General features: G+C 37.0%; 1 protein-coding gene across 1 annotated transcript in view; it reads right to left on the bottom strand.

Annotated features, from left to right (window-relative positions):
• Positions 1 to 8,061, bottom strand: part of UMODL1 (uromodulin like 1) — a gene marked incomplete at its 3' end in the record, with an annotated part of 44,510 nt that extends 36,449 nt beyond the window's left edge. The window contains exons 1-2 of the mRNA XM_081953169.1: positions 7,949 to 8,061; positions 4,112 to 4,354 (exon numbers count right to left, since the gene is read on the bottom strand). Coding sequence (XP_081809295.1) covers positions 4,112 to 4,354; positions 7,949 to 8,048 — 343 coding nt within the window. The 5' untranslated portion in view covers positions 8,049 to 8,061. The remainder of the gene's footprint in view (positions 1 to 4,111; positions 4,355 to 7,948) is intronic.
• Positions 8,062 to 14,829: the final 6,768 nt, after the last annotated feature.

The following is a 14,829-nucleotide window of genomic DNA, read 5'->3' as shown; positions in this document are numbered from 1 at the left end:
GAATATGTCTAGATAATACCATTCATAAATATTAGTTCTATGCGGTCTGGGAAATGGTTTAACCTTTACTAGGGAAATAAATAAGATAGATCTGTATATCCCCGCATATAGAATAATTTGCAAGTTCTCCTGAGCAGTAAGAACCTCTAATCTGATTAGGGCAGCCTATATCTGTGTGCAGTTGAAGATAAGTTTACCTTGTTAAATCTATCTTTGGCAAGCTTGAGGTGCTCTAGTATAAGTCGTGCTACTTTCTCTAAGCGTTTTTCTCTAGATGGAGATGGTTTTGCGTGTGTATTATAGAAATTCATGATATCCCTTCTACTAAGCCTCCCTAATCATTTTCTCCTGAAATTTTATTTGATCACTATGAAACTATATGTAACATCTACTCAGAAATCTCCATAGTCACAGGGTAGCATTTTTTTAAGGTCAAGGAAACTTTTTTCTGATGAATATCTATGAACCACATTAATAGATTACTTAATCTAGCAAATTTTGATTTCAGTTTGGTCCAGTACCATTAGCATATTCTGAAATGCTAGAGTTACTATTAGCATTGACATGTATTCTGAAGAATTCCAAATCTACAGTATGTTTATAGCAATTAAAGAAAATTGGCATGGGTGCATGTTGGTGAGCAATGTAATTGAAATATATGAATATTCTAAATGGCTTTTTTTTTCTTCCTAGCATCTTCCCACAGATGCAGGGGCTGCTTTTCTTATCAACAGAAGGTTGAATGTGACAAGAATTGACTGGTGCCTTAATTACTAGGTAAAACTGGCTCTCTCTTCTAAATTACATATTAAACTTTTTAAATCTGAGGTATTATAGATCTACCAAGTATGACGTAAAAGGAAAAGGCCACAAACTAAATTCATAATTTTGCATTGATTATGCAGTGATTATATAATGTTCACTCTCTGCTTTAGGACTGGCTTGTTAGCAATATAATAGAATGACTGATCAATATCGTTCCATGAAAGTTAATTTCTACAGTCTTCTGTAAATCAATGGGACATTATGGTCCAGAAAAATGGGGCTTAATCAGAGAGACGAAATGAGAAATCATAATATTTTGCACATAATAAATGCCAAAACAGAAGGAAAGAAAAGGATATCACAGAATCAGTGATGGGTTTCAAAATTTTTTAGAACCTCTTCTGTAGGTGTGGTCTGCTTTCTGGAAGTGGCTTGCCGGCCATGTAACTGGGTGGGAGTGGCTTGCCGGCCATGTGACTGAGTGGGAGTGGCTTGGCGGTCATGTGACTGGGTGGGCATGGCCAACTTGTAAAATGTGGTGAAACTCACTCAACAACGCTCTTGCTTAGCAACCAAAATGTTGGCTCAGAAACTCTGGCATTTGAAGGACGCAAGTCTTAATGCTGTCAAGTTACAAGACCCTAACCCTCTAGGGAAAAAAAACCCAGGAGTGTTCAAACTTGACAGCTTTAAGACTTGTGGACTTCAACTCCCAGAATTCCTCCTCCAGTCATGTTGGCTCAGGAACTCTGGCATTGAAGTGTGCAAGTCTTAAAGCTGTCAAGTTACAAGACCCTTGCACCTCTAACCCTTTAGAAAAAAAACCCCAGGAATGTTCAAACTTGACAGCTTTAAGACTTTAAGGTTTAGATAGGACTCTTAGAGGCGGGCAGGGTGATTGGTGAGCCAGCCAATCAGCGAGCGGTGGGCGGGGCAAGCGTGGTGCGGACGGGCGGGGAGAGGTAGCTGGAACCGGTTCTAAATGGCACAGTAGATTTGTGGAACCTCTTCTATAGAAGAGGTTAGAACTGGCAGGAACCCACCCCTGCACAGAATCTAAAAACTAAAGTAGGATGTGCAATATTAGAATTTGATGGATAGTACTTTACATTGTATTTCAACTAGTCAGTCATAATGACTCAATGATGCAATCTCCTCCTTTAAAATGATTAGAAAAATATATTACATTGGGAATAAAAATTCCCAATTGTAAAATATATGAAATAGCTGAAAATAGTAATCAAGGCAGAATTTGTATCTGGCACTTAAACAGTGGTGGGATTCAAAAATTTTTACTACCGGTTCTGTGGGTGTGGCTTGGTGGGCATGGCAGGGGAAGAATACTGCAAAATCCCCATTTCCTCCTGATCAGCTGCAACTCGGGAGGCAGAGAATAGATGAGGGCGGGGCCAGTCAGAGGTGGTATTTGCCGGTTCTCTGAACTATTCAAAATTTTCACTACCAGTTCTCCAGAACTGGTCAGAAGCTGCTGAATACCACCTCTTCACTGAAAGGGGAAAAAAGAGCTAAATATATATTTTTTTGAGTAGTATTGATCTTTCAAGACACCTCTGAGCACATTTGCACAATGGAAGAGCCATTTCTTGTATTAATAAACATTTTTGAAAGGATAAAGAAAGGACAAACACCATGCCTATAGTCGGACTTATGGAAATATTGTTCTGAGGCTTAGTTATATATCAAAGGAGAATTTTTATGTGCATGTCATTTACCTAAATGAATGTATTTTAGGCTATAACTAATGGTTTTTAAATTAATAAGTACTAGCAAATAATAGCAAAATGACCATTGCCTGATTTCAAAACAGTTTCATTTTATCTTATCTTTTTTATCATGAAACTGAAGAAATGGTATATAGGCGCAGGTGGCTCGGTTTAGCCCGGTTCGCCCGAACCAGTAGTGGCATGCTGGCCTGGGTCACAGAACCGGCAGCAACCCAGGCTGGACACACCTCCGAACCTGTTCCCCATTCGCCGTCGCCACCATCTTTTTTTTGAGTTCTGCAAATGTGCAGAACAATTTCTATTGAACTGCACATGAGCATGCACAAGCCAACCAGCAGTAACACTGGCCAGAAGCTACCCCTGCATATAGGTTTACATGCACCTCAGAGAATAGCTACAGTACTCTTATACTGAATGCATAAAATACATTCAGGATAATATAGGAGTTTAAGTAATAATGACAACAATATATTCGAGCCAGTCTGGTGTAGTGGTTAAGGCACTAGGCTGGAAGCCAGGGGAATGTGAGTTCTAGTCCTGCCTTAGGCACAAAGCCAGTCACTCTCTCTCAGCTCTAGGCAGATAAATGGCCACCTATCAAAAAATCTCTCCAAATAAAATGTAAGATAGACTCCAGGAGTTAACATTGATTTGAAGCTTATATTTATTGATTGGTTTACCATGGAATTTACTATCTTTTCAAAATAATTCAAAATGAATAATTTAAAATGAAGGGAAGGGCTCTTAAAATTGCTGAGCATATATAGATAATGGTGACATACAAGATTTTTGTTTTACATTGGAAAGAAGTCACTTAATATTCAACTTGTCAACTTCTCAAATATGGCAATTCATTTGACCGTTGAACATATGGTTATAAACCTGAAATAAAATCCATGAGAAAGTTTCACTGAAATGAATACATGACCTAATCATACTATTCCTGGAAAGGATTACCCATATAAGAGCCAACCTGGACTTAAATATGTTTCTCCACAAGATACATCAACTTTAAGGAACATCAGGGATTTTCTTCAATGCATAGAACATTATTTGTATTTTTAAAGTATTTCTATCCTGCTTTATTATTGTTATAACTCATATAATACTCCTTCCTCCTTTATTATTTTATTTTTATTACTGTTATAAATAACCCATTTAATACTCCTTCCTCCTCCTATTTTCCGCACAACAAACCCGTAAGGTGAGTTGGGCTGAGAGAGAGAAAATAGCCCAAAGTCACTCAGCTGATTTAAAGCCAAAAATACTCTAAAGCCAAAAATACTTTTTCTATATCTCAATACCCAAAATATACTATATACCATTGGCTGAGATGGGCAGCTATAGAAATCAAATCAAATCAATCAATAAGCCAGCCAGCTAGCTATAGTTGCATATGGACCATATTTACCAGATGTGTTTTATGAAAAGAAAAGAATCAGCACTAGATTATAAATACACAAAAGTCAGTTTATTTGCTGCTTTCTAAAGGACATCCAGATATTTGCAAGTGACCTAACTTGCTGTCTCTATATTGTAATTAAATATATTATTGGTTTTGCAATTCATAGGCCATAGTCTTTTCATTGTGTCATACTTACGTAAAGAACAATATAGACCCACTCGTTCATACCCAGCACAACAATCTGTCACAATCACAGCTTCTTGGACCATAATAGGATGGTACTCTTCTTTGTAATAGGTTGTGGTGCACATTCTCCAAGGAATCCATCCTCCACATGGTGTTTGTTTCTCATATGATTTTTGATATGCAACTGTTTTGCTCACATTTTTTATCACAGAATGATTGCATAAATGGTAACCAAGCAAAGAGATACTTTTCTCTAAAATAAAGAAAGCAGAGTGATCTATTAGAATGGAATTAGTGGCATAGACCTTTCCACCAAACTACTTGGAAACAACTGAATGTTGTTCAAGTTCACTATTGTTAACGTAAGATTTTGTTATCCTTGTAGATTCACAATGCTGAAAAATAAAAGGAAGGAGAAGAGAACGATGGTAGGAAGCACTTGCAGTGGTAAACGATACACACCACTAGAAGAACAGAAAGACTATATTAGGTACAGATTCGTTCAGTGGTCACTAAGAGTTGACATTAGTTTGATAACATGTAATTTTTCAATCAATATTTTAATGATTTTGAGTATGGTCTAAGGTCCAGAGGAAATAATGCAAGATCATGTTTGATCAACAAATGACAAATGTTAAAAGAAACTATCCAAAATCCATTCAGAACCTTCAGGAATGGGGAGCATAAAATAAAGTAAATAAGTGTATAACTAGATACCTATTAATACAGCAAGCCAACCCAGATCTGACCCAGTCATTCAGCAGAACATGGTAATCTCCTGAAGAAGTTTTTTGATCAAGATTACACACACACACACACACACACACACACACACAATTAAGAATCTTTGGGATGGCTTTCACACATGTGAAAGAGTTCTGTGGTATATTCTTCTTGATGTTGGCATGTCTGATACTCCTAAAACTTTCACAATAAATTGTTTAGGCTTGTCTGTAATTACCTATTGTTTGCTATTGATACTCTTATATTCTGTCCATTTTGATTGGAAGCCACATTGTTCAAGCCATTTACAAAATAAATTTGCTTCAGTGCAAATGCTAAACTTTTACTTCTAAATAAATATCGAAGTCAACAATAATTGCAGTCTAAAGTCCTGCTGGCATCAATTAGGATCCAACAACAAAACCAAGCACTGAAGATATAGAGGCCCAGCTCTTAGAAAACTACTGTTCCCCTGGGCAGAATTGCTAAGCAAAATTTGTTTACAAATTAGCATTTTCAGCTGTATAGCTCTTAGTTACAAGACTTAGCTTGCCATTAAGCTAATTTAAAATGTGCTTTGGTATGGGTGCATGTGGTGTGAATGTCTTTCAATTATGAGCTGAATTTTCCACTACAATTACTGGAAATTTATTGGATATTTACAAGGTTTATAATTATTGGCTAATTACCATTTTACCAGGTTATCTTTTATTGACATTGACAATCCAGGCAAATACTATGCCTTTAAAATATTGACATTTTACAATCCTTGGTGGCAAATTGTATTGCTCAAGTAACAGTTTAAAGATTTTTCTCAAACAGTAAAAAACTATGGTTAAATTGCTTTTGAAATATACTACATATTCTGTATAAAATATATTGTGGCTGTAAACTGCTTATCTTTCTTCATTGGTATTGTTATAATAAAGCCTATTGGTTGATTGATTGATTGATATTCCACCTTTATTATTTTTAGAGATAACTCAAGGTGGCGAACATATCAAACACACCTTCCTCCTCCTGTTTCCCCAAAACAACAATCATATGAGGTGAGGTGATTGAGAATTAGAAGATTATTGTTTAAAAATCTGTTTTTAGGAAAAGTGAATTCCCCAGTTCTCATACATAGGAGTCTCATCCAAAATAGTGATGAATCTGTATATATAAAAACGTGTGAGTGGGTATGGGTGTATGTTCCAGCATAACTCTGGAACTCCTCCAACAATTTCAACCAAACTTGGTACACAGATGACTTACTGTCTGGAGAAAAATATTGTGGGGTTAAGACACCCCTAACCCCCCTCGGGCGGGGTGTTCTGTTAAGATACAGCCTGTTGTGCCTTAAAATGGATTCTACTGTACTGCAGTAACTGTGAAACGCCTCGAGCAATCTCAACCAAACTTGGTACACAGATTACTTACTCTCTGGAGAAAAATACTGTGGAGGTAAAACATCCCTAACACCCCTCGGGGTATGTGTTCTGTTAAGATACAGCCTATTGTGCCGTACTCCCATACTGACTTCTACTGTACAGCACATTGGAGTTGCCATGGTAACGGCTTCAAAGTACTCCACAAGGGGCCTCCCTCTGATAAGGGGGTAAATCCAACATTAGAAATTACATTTGATCTGGAAATTTTCCCCCTATAAATAAATACCGAAGTAATGCCCGGGTTATTGGCTAGTATATTAAATAATCAGATCCATAATATAAATCCATGAATGTAATTTGAGGAAGCAAAATCAAATGCAATACAAATAATTGATTCAACAGAATAATTACAAACTATAACCTCAATAATTATTGCAATATTTTGGATTTCATTACAGTCCCTTTTACACAATTATTAATGGAGAAAAAACAATGGAGAAAACTTATCATTGCCAAACCATCCAGTAAAAAGAATCTTTTAAAGTTGAAAATAAAGAACTACAACTCCCTATCTCATAGCCTCTTTTCATCTGTCTTGATATAACAAATTAGGAAGAGAGGCTGAAATGTTTACCTCCTGCAATGCTAATAGTTGGGGAAGATTAATTTACAACAAATAAGGCAATGCAAGTATTGGAGGAAAAGAAGATGCATTTTTCATTTTTTTTCTTAAAATAAGGCACTCCACCAGAATTGCTTTGTTCATTCTGCTGTTTCAGACAGTTCTGTGAAGTGAGAATGTGCTAATAAGATTCTAGAATGGCAAACTGTACAGGCAAAGCTTTATATCCAGAATCCCAAACAGGATTCTCATGTATCAGGAGATATGTTTTTTGGCATCCTTTGACAACCTACAGGCACCCTAATTTTGTTTGTTTGTTAAGTTCTTTTAACTTAAAATAGATAAATGGAATACTATCATGCTTCAAAGCAAAACATCAGTCTAAAGTATGATCTTTATTCTAAGAATACTTTTAGGCCCTGGCTATATTCCAGCCAATCTCAGAAAATGAAAATTAACAAGAGGTACTGTCTTTCAAAATGTATTTACTTGGTATATACATACACAATTAACAAGACATAATTAAAGGAAGTACCGCTGCCTGCTTTGAAAGTGTGTCCACCAACCCAGCAAATAAAACAAAACAAAAAGAGATGTTAAATGGTCATTTGGAAGGCTAAAAGAGATAGCTGAGAACAAGCTCAGCAGTTTGACTTTGGTTAAACTGGTGAACAGTAACTGGAATAGTCATCTTGGCAGCCATTTTGTGAGAATACCTATAACATGCTCTCAAAGCTCTACATATGTCCCCTAGCTCAAAAAAATGGGAATTCCTAAATGATATATATAGAAGTTTCAGCAGCACTAAAGACAATCTTCTCCAAGATTTACATTGTTCATCTAAAAATTCTATACAAATTTAAATGAAACAAAGTCTCACCAAGTTCAGAAAAGAAGGGAAAGAATGCGAGACAAAAGATGTTGACATCTCTTTTACAAAATATCATTTTGAAAGTATAGTAATCATTGACATCAAAGTGTTCAAAATATTAAATCCATGATTAGCATTGGGGCTCAGGATGAATGACCATCTGCATTATATGACAAACAAAATCTATGGTTCTAAATTAAAATTATCCTTGAAATGAAACTACTGTAGTACCATTTGAACTGTAGCATGGTGACTCACCTGTAAAGGTGTTGCTTGCGCTCTCTGCTGAAGTGATGCACAGGATGAAAACAAAAGTTACCAAGACTTTAGTTAATAAAATAAAGGAGTCCCTCATCATGTTTTAATTTGTCTCCGTTCTCTGAAAGCAAAAGAGCTAGTAGTATTACATACAGTTATTAGGATATAAAGGAAAACAGTCACTGCTTTTCTCCTTTGTACACAGGTATACGTTGGTCCTGGAACAAAGAGAGAATCCAGCCAGTATCTTGCTTGCATGGGTTTGTTAATGCTTTCCCAAGGGACTGCCTGCATCTAAATTACCCATCCTGGTCCTCAGCAACCTGTTCCACTCATGTACAGAATAACAATCTGATGAAAACACTCTTCCATGAACTTAAAAACAAGATAATGTTTTTGGGAGAGAACAAAATGATGGATATATTGCTTATTAAATTAAATCATTGCATTTTCTTTGAAAACTCAAGGTAGTGGAAATTGGGGTTTTATTTTATCTGCATAACAGTAATCTATGATGACATGTTAGGCTGAAGAAGTCAGGGTTCACATTCACTCTGCAAGCAATATGTCTAAGTAGGGACTTGAACTGGGGTCTCTCCAAGTCCAGCATCTTCATCCCTCCATTATACTAATATTGGTTCACTGGACCGGAGGATAGCAGCACCTTTTCCTTCCCCTTATGAAGAGAGGACTCATAAACTGGGGGGAAATCTAGACAGAACTAAGCAGGAGAGGAAAGAAATAAAACATTGAACAAGTGAAGGCCAAGATTAAAATTAAAGATATGAAAGTGGCTAGGAATTGCATAACATTTTAGAAAGGGGGAAAGGCTGCAGTTGATTAGGCAACAATGTTAAGTAATTGTCCCCCATCCCCACCAACCTCAGAGTGAAAAGTTGGTATGTTTAATACTTGTGTATATTATATTTCTGCATAAAGACACTACTTTACAAATTTTCAGCAAATTTCAAGAAAAGCCACAAAAGAAGTGGCAGTTAAACCTTGTATTCTCGCATAGCACCATAAATTCTAGATCACATATGAAAATCTTTACTTTTTTTCATCTTGATATACATTGGATTAAAGATTTGGGTTTTTTAGTGCTTTGCTATAGTAGATCTGGACACTAATTAGAAAAATTAAATTAATTTCTTATATTTCACCATTTTTATTTCAGGAGAGGGGGCAGGGAATATGGCCACCAGAGTCTTAATATCAGTAATCCAATAACCATTGCCACTAGAGATGGTAATATGTACTGACTATTTGCAAAATCTTCAACATAATCTAGAAATTTTTTTGATTAATATAGTACAGTTTTAAGGACCACTTCTGATCAAAGACTACTAACAGAAGAATTTTATTTGAAAGAGGTTAGTTCCTCTGTGCTGAGTGGCACTTTCTCCCTAGGATTGTAGCCTTAAGGAATCAATTGTTTCTGCTGCTATTTTATATTTTGTGTGGTCATGATCTCAGTAGCTTTAGGTCTTTAGAATCTACCGTATGCAAATATTCTCCACTTGGGACTGTATTTTTGAGAAAGGTCTTTGGGGATCACATATTTTAGCAGGCACTTCCTCTCTGCTGTCTTTCCCATGATTATAAAAGTATAAGGGACTATGTAGAAAATTAACATCTAAGGAGCACCTGAGACAACATTTAAAAGAAAAGTTACAGACAGTTCTGACTTGATATTATTAATCCTTCCATTTTTCATGTTTATCTAATAACACACAAGAAAAATTAATAAAATTTTCTACTTTTCTTTTCTGTTCCCATTATCAGTGCTGGATACATATACAAATGCAGCCTTGAAAAATAATTTTAATTAAGAGATAAAATAAATATTTAAAGGAATCATATTGGTTGCATTAAAAATAGTTGTTCATATCTCTAGAGGATAGTGTGCATTTTATTGCTATGGTAACCATAGTGAATCATGCACCAGTGCCATGGAAACACATCAAGAGTATTCCATTGGGAATTCAGAACAGGTTTTGGAAAACAGTATCTATATATCTATTTTTCAAATATGTTAATATATTCAGTGATTAGGTTGGTGGAGATAAAAATAATCTGACTTGTAAAAAAAAGAAAGGAAGAGAAAGTATCATCTTGGGTATCTCAGTGTTATGCTGAATACATACAAACTTCTGTAAATATGAGAACAACCATTGTCCCATTTTACAAAGGGTAATACTCTGGCTACTTTCTACTCTGATTTAAATATAACATTGGAGAGCAAAGAAATTCCCCATCAAAAGGTAACATTTGGAGGGCAAACTTAGTACATCTGATCATCAGGTCATGGTGTGGTGTGGTGTTGCAGATTGTGTAAGTTCATGTGGGTTTGTGTTTCTTTTTTCTATATCAGCAACCTACCACCTACCTACCTACCTGCATACTCAAACTCATGAGCAAATCTGTGACTTCTGTCACAATTTTTTGAGTTACACTTCTTTTTTGTTTTGGCAAAATGCACATAGCCCACATAGTTATATCTTTTGAATGTCTTCTGATCACTTAACGTTCTACCTTTAATAAGCCTGATCCTGAAGAACTCCCACAGCACCTTATTAAATTGTTTATTGTTTCTAGCTTCCTTCTTTCGGTTATATTATATTACATAAACAATTTTTACCAAAAAAATTTAAATATGTCTTTTTCAAATGGACTATAAATTATGTAGATTTATGGAATGCCCCTAAACCACTTGCTATGTCTTGCATTTGTTTAAAAATTCAAGGACATGTTATTATTTATATATTTATCAATGCATGAAGTTCCTTCCATTTTGAGCAGGCTCTTCAAAAGGAAACAGAGCCAATTCAATAGGATTCATAAAACCCAATAATCTAAAACTATATTACATTATGTTACATCATTTTTAACTTTATATTGTACAACAGTCATTAACTACTCCCCAAGTCCCCATGGTCTTCCAGAACAGCCAACATCTGGAAGGCAATGAGGATGGGAGCTACTCTTATCTCAGGGGGCAAAGCTGAGAACTGTTAAAGAGAATATCTTGGCTGCCTTACTTCTTGGTAGGTGGAAGCTTCAGTAGGCACTCTGTTGTTGTTTGTTGAGTAGAATCAATTGAAAATATGAGATCTTGTAGACTCCCTAGTTATCTGCCCTAGGCCATTCATAACTGCCTTCAGAAGCAAACCACAAGTTAGAGCAACTCTTCTAGCAGAATTGTTTAGTTACAAGGCAATAACAGGTCTGTCTCATAAGCAGATGGGACTCTGTAATTTGTATTATTTGAAGTTTCTGGGTGGTCTTCAAAGGCAATCCTATGAAAATTATAGTAAGCCACATGTGGAGTGAACAAATCGTTAGTGCCTCCTATTGTACAGGGTGCACAACTGAATTTGGGCACAGGCCCTACTGGTCATAGTTTCCATCTTCAGGGTCATGTGTTAGAGGATCTCCAAACTGTGAAGTTGCTCTTCCAAACTGTGAAGTTGCTCTCCAATAATTTATATCTCATGCTTTGGTATTGCTATTATTTCATTTGTGTGGTTTTGTCAACTCATGAAGCCTTTCCGACCGATTCTCGAGTTGCATAGGCCGATGGGGAAATCAAGCCTCGCAGCTGTATCAAGGAGTTTGCACCTCAGTCAAAACAAAGCACATTCCAGCCAGCAAATGTCAAGGCCATCTTCATGGAGATCCACAGTGGGCGGAGGGAAAGATCTCTAAAACCCGCAAAATTGCTTCGTTGGGGAATGTGACTGATGACACACCTTGGGGGAGAGAGGGATACAGGGTCAGAGCCAAGGCGTGAATTAAGTGAGGTCAGAGTTGGCTTCACGGTGCATGCCAACATTACGTTCCTAATAAATAACTGGATTTCTTTTGAACTTCAGCTTGATATTCATGTTTTAATTAAGGCATTGGTCGGAACCCTAACAGGTTTCTTTTTAAAAGGGGGGGGGTCCTTTTTCTCCTATTAATATTTCTTGGTTCGGGTTTTTGTTTGTCTAGTTTTTCATTGTTTCTTTGTTTATCTTTTGTATCTTTTAACAAATATTCATTGATTGTATCTTACATTGGTTATCTTTCCCATTAGTTTTATGATTGTAAAACAAGTTTGGGGACGAGGACCAAATTTAGAAGCACACGATAATGGAAAACCTGTAGGCCGTACCTCTCCCTCCTCTCACAACTACTAACTGGACCCATTCAGGAAACAACAGAACTGCTACAAAATGTTTTTACCCCGAGTCTTCATAGGCAGGCCCAAATACTATGGTTGACACTATAAAAACACCTACAAACTTTAGTGTCTATAGAAAGTGGCCATACTTTTTTCACTCCTGTCCTGCCATGAATCATTCTTGAAAGCAATCAAAGGAGTTTCAGTGAATTCTGTTTGCCAAAGATTTAAACAAACCATTTCTTCCACAGTTCTACGTAACTGTTGTCCTGTCACCTTCCCATTGAGGACAATAGATATAGCACAGTACTTGTTAATCTTCTTAGTATTTATTGCATGGTGAATTTGTTCTGCACTATGCTCACCTATCTGCTAATAATGAAACTGAAGCAGGTCCCATGAGGGCTGTGGCTCTCTTGAGGCTGCTGGCACTTTCCCATTTGTCTGCTGCCTGAACCCATCTCCTTGATTTCTCTCTATCTGCTTTAACTAACCATAAGGAGAGGGTCAAGCACATAAATGAGTTAGGATCAAGAGAACTCAACTACTAGCTTGGGTTCCACAGCCTCAAAATGTTTCAGATAACAGCAAAAGATATTATCTCATTAGGTTTTATCCACCTGGCTGCTAATCTAGAGCACGTATGAGCAATTTTATCCATTAAAATGATTAGCAAAAATCGCATTTTAGATCTTATGGCCCATCTCTCCCAAGATGAGCCATAAGATCTCTCCCATCTCTCCCTATAAAATATGTATTAACAAATGGAAAACCTGAAGGAATATAAATCATTTTGAATAGAAGGCTTTCCGTGGAATGAATGTTTTTCTACATTAATTAACACTGTACTTAGGGACATTTTTAGATATCATTTATCTTTTAGTTTCTGGTATGTTTTTCTCTAATTTAGTGAATAAGGTGCTATATCATCAGTTTGGTTTTGCTTTTTATTGGGCTACAGTTCTTTGTTTTCTTTGTTTTTCATGTCATTTATCTTTGCATAAAAGATTTCTTTGAATTCTGTAATTTTCTTTAATTTATTAGATTTACACATACAGAACCAAGGGAAAAACTAAAAAGAACAAGAATAGATTTACAGTCATTGTAAAATTAATTTAAGAAACTGACATATATTAATAGTTTTAAGTCACTATTCAAATCAGGTTAGTGTGCCATTAGTAACTGTAATTGGTATGCCTCAAATTTTAGCTTTTAAATCAGAATTTAAAAAATACAATAATTTCAGCCGAAGAATATTGAATATAATTAAATACAAAATAGCTGATAAATGCCCAACAGTGGTCAAGGGACTGGAAAAGATAAATTCATACTCCAATACCAGAAAAGGGCAATGGTAAAAAAAAATATCCAACCATGAAACACTTGCATTTTTATCATAACAGTCAATATTTTACAATCCAGACAACTGCAGAATGTGGAACAAAGATTGTCAGGAAGTTTATGTTCAGAAAACACTTCAGATCCCATTGGTAACATAGAAGAGGCAAGATAGTTCCAAAATGACGGCTTTATTGTTTATACAATGGCTTTTGACTGTATAGTCCATAACTATGAATTATGAATAGTTCTTTAAACATGGGTGTATCCGACTACTTCACCTGCTCATTAAGGAATGCATGAGATGATCCAAAGGGGGGGAAATGAAGCAAAATCTAAAGCATACTATACATAAATCAAAACTGGGAAAGGAATGCACCTAAATGCTTTATTTAACTTGTATGCAGAATGTATCATGAGAAATTTAACGAGTTCTACATATTGTGGCTGGTTCAGATCGCTTATGAAATAAAACTCAATGATAGATTTAATATCTATGTATTAAAAAACAGAGACACGTTAATACTGGTGGGATGTTACTAGTAGGGAATCAGACCGCTACTATTATTGTGGGGAAAACACGCAGAGTGGCTTTCTCAAAATACGGAAATCAGCAGCTCTGCCACCTTTCAACGGGACTTCTGACTGTTTTGAGGGCTATAGGTTGAATCTGCTTTATTTTAGACAAGTATAGATTTCCGAGTTCTTAACCGGTTTTATTCTGTTTTAGACAGGCTGTAAACTTTTTCTTTTTAAACTTAACATTCTGGAAGAGCCCGAGCGGCTGTCACAAAAAAAAACCCTATAAACGCTCGTCTTTCCCCCCAATTTGAAGGCCTGGACTTGGAAGTCCCTCGGCCTGCCTTCCTTCGGGAAAATCGGTCATCTTGGAGGCGAAAACCGTGTGCTTGAAAACTTGCTTCTGCAACCTCTTCGTCCTCTCCAAATCCTTCTTCGGCATAGGATACCCGGGACCGCCTGCCCCGGTTCTCTCAGCCTCAACTGTAGCGGTCACCCCGCACCGCTTCGGCGCCCCGCAATCTCCCGGGCAGCGGCTCTCCCAGCACTCGCGTCGTTGTCTCGGTCGCAGCATGGCCCGGCGGCGCTTCCCAAAGGGGAGAGGAAGGGAACCACCGCGCGGGAGAGGAGTCTCCCCTCAGGGCTCTTCGTCGTAATCCGCGTCTCCCCCCCCCCCCCCAAGCCTGAGAATCGGGCGCGTTCCCCCTCCTCCATCCGGCTAACCTCGACCAATCGAAAAGATGCGCACGTGATAAGCGTTCCCAACGATGACTTCATCCCTGGTGTGGGATGACGTCAAATTCAAGATGGATGGAATCACGGCGGTGGCGGCGGCGCGCGCGGGTGAATCGTAAAAGGA

Source organism: Natrix helvetica (genome assembly GCF_964273705.1).
Source record: "Natrix helvetica genome assembly, chromosome: 4".
Classification (NCBI taxonomy): domain Eukaryota; kingdom Metazoa; phylum Chordata; class Lepidosauria; order Squamata; family Natricidae; genus Natrix; species Natrix helvetica.
The sequence above is the reverse complement of the archived record's forward strand: the minus strand, read 5'-3'. Positions and strand labels throughout refer to the sequence as shown.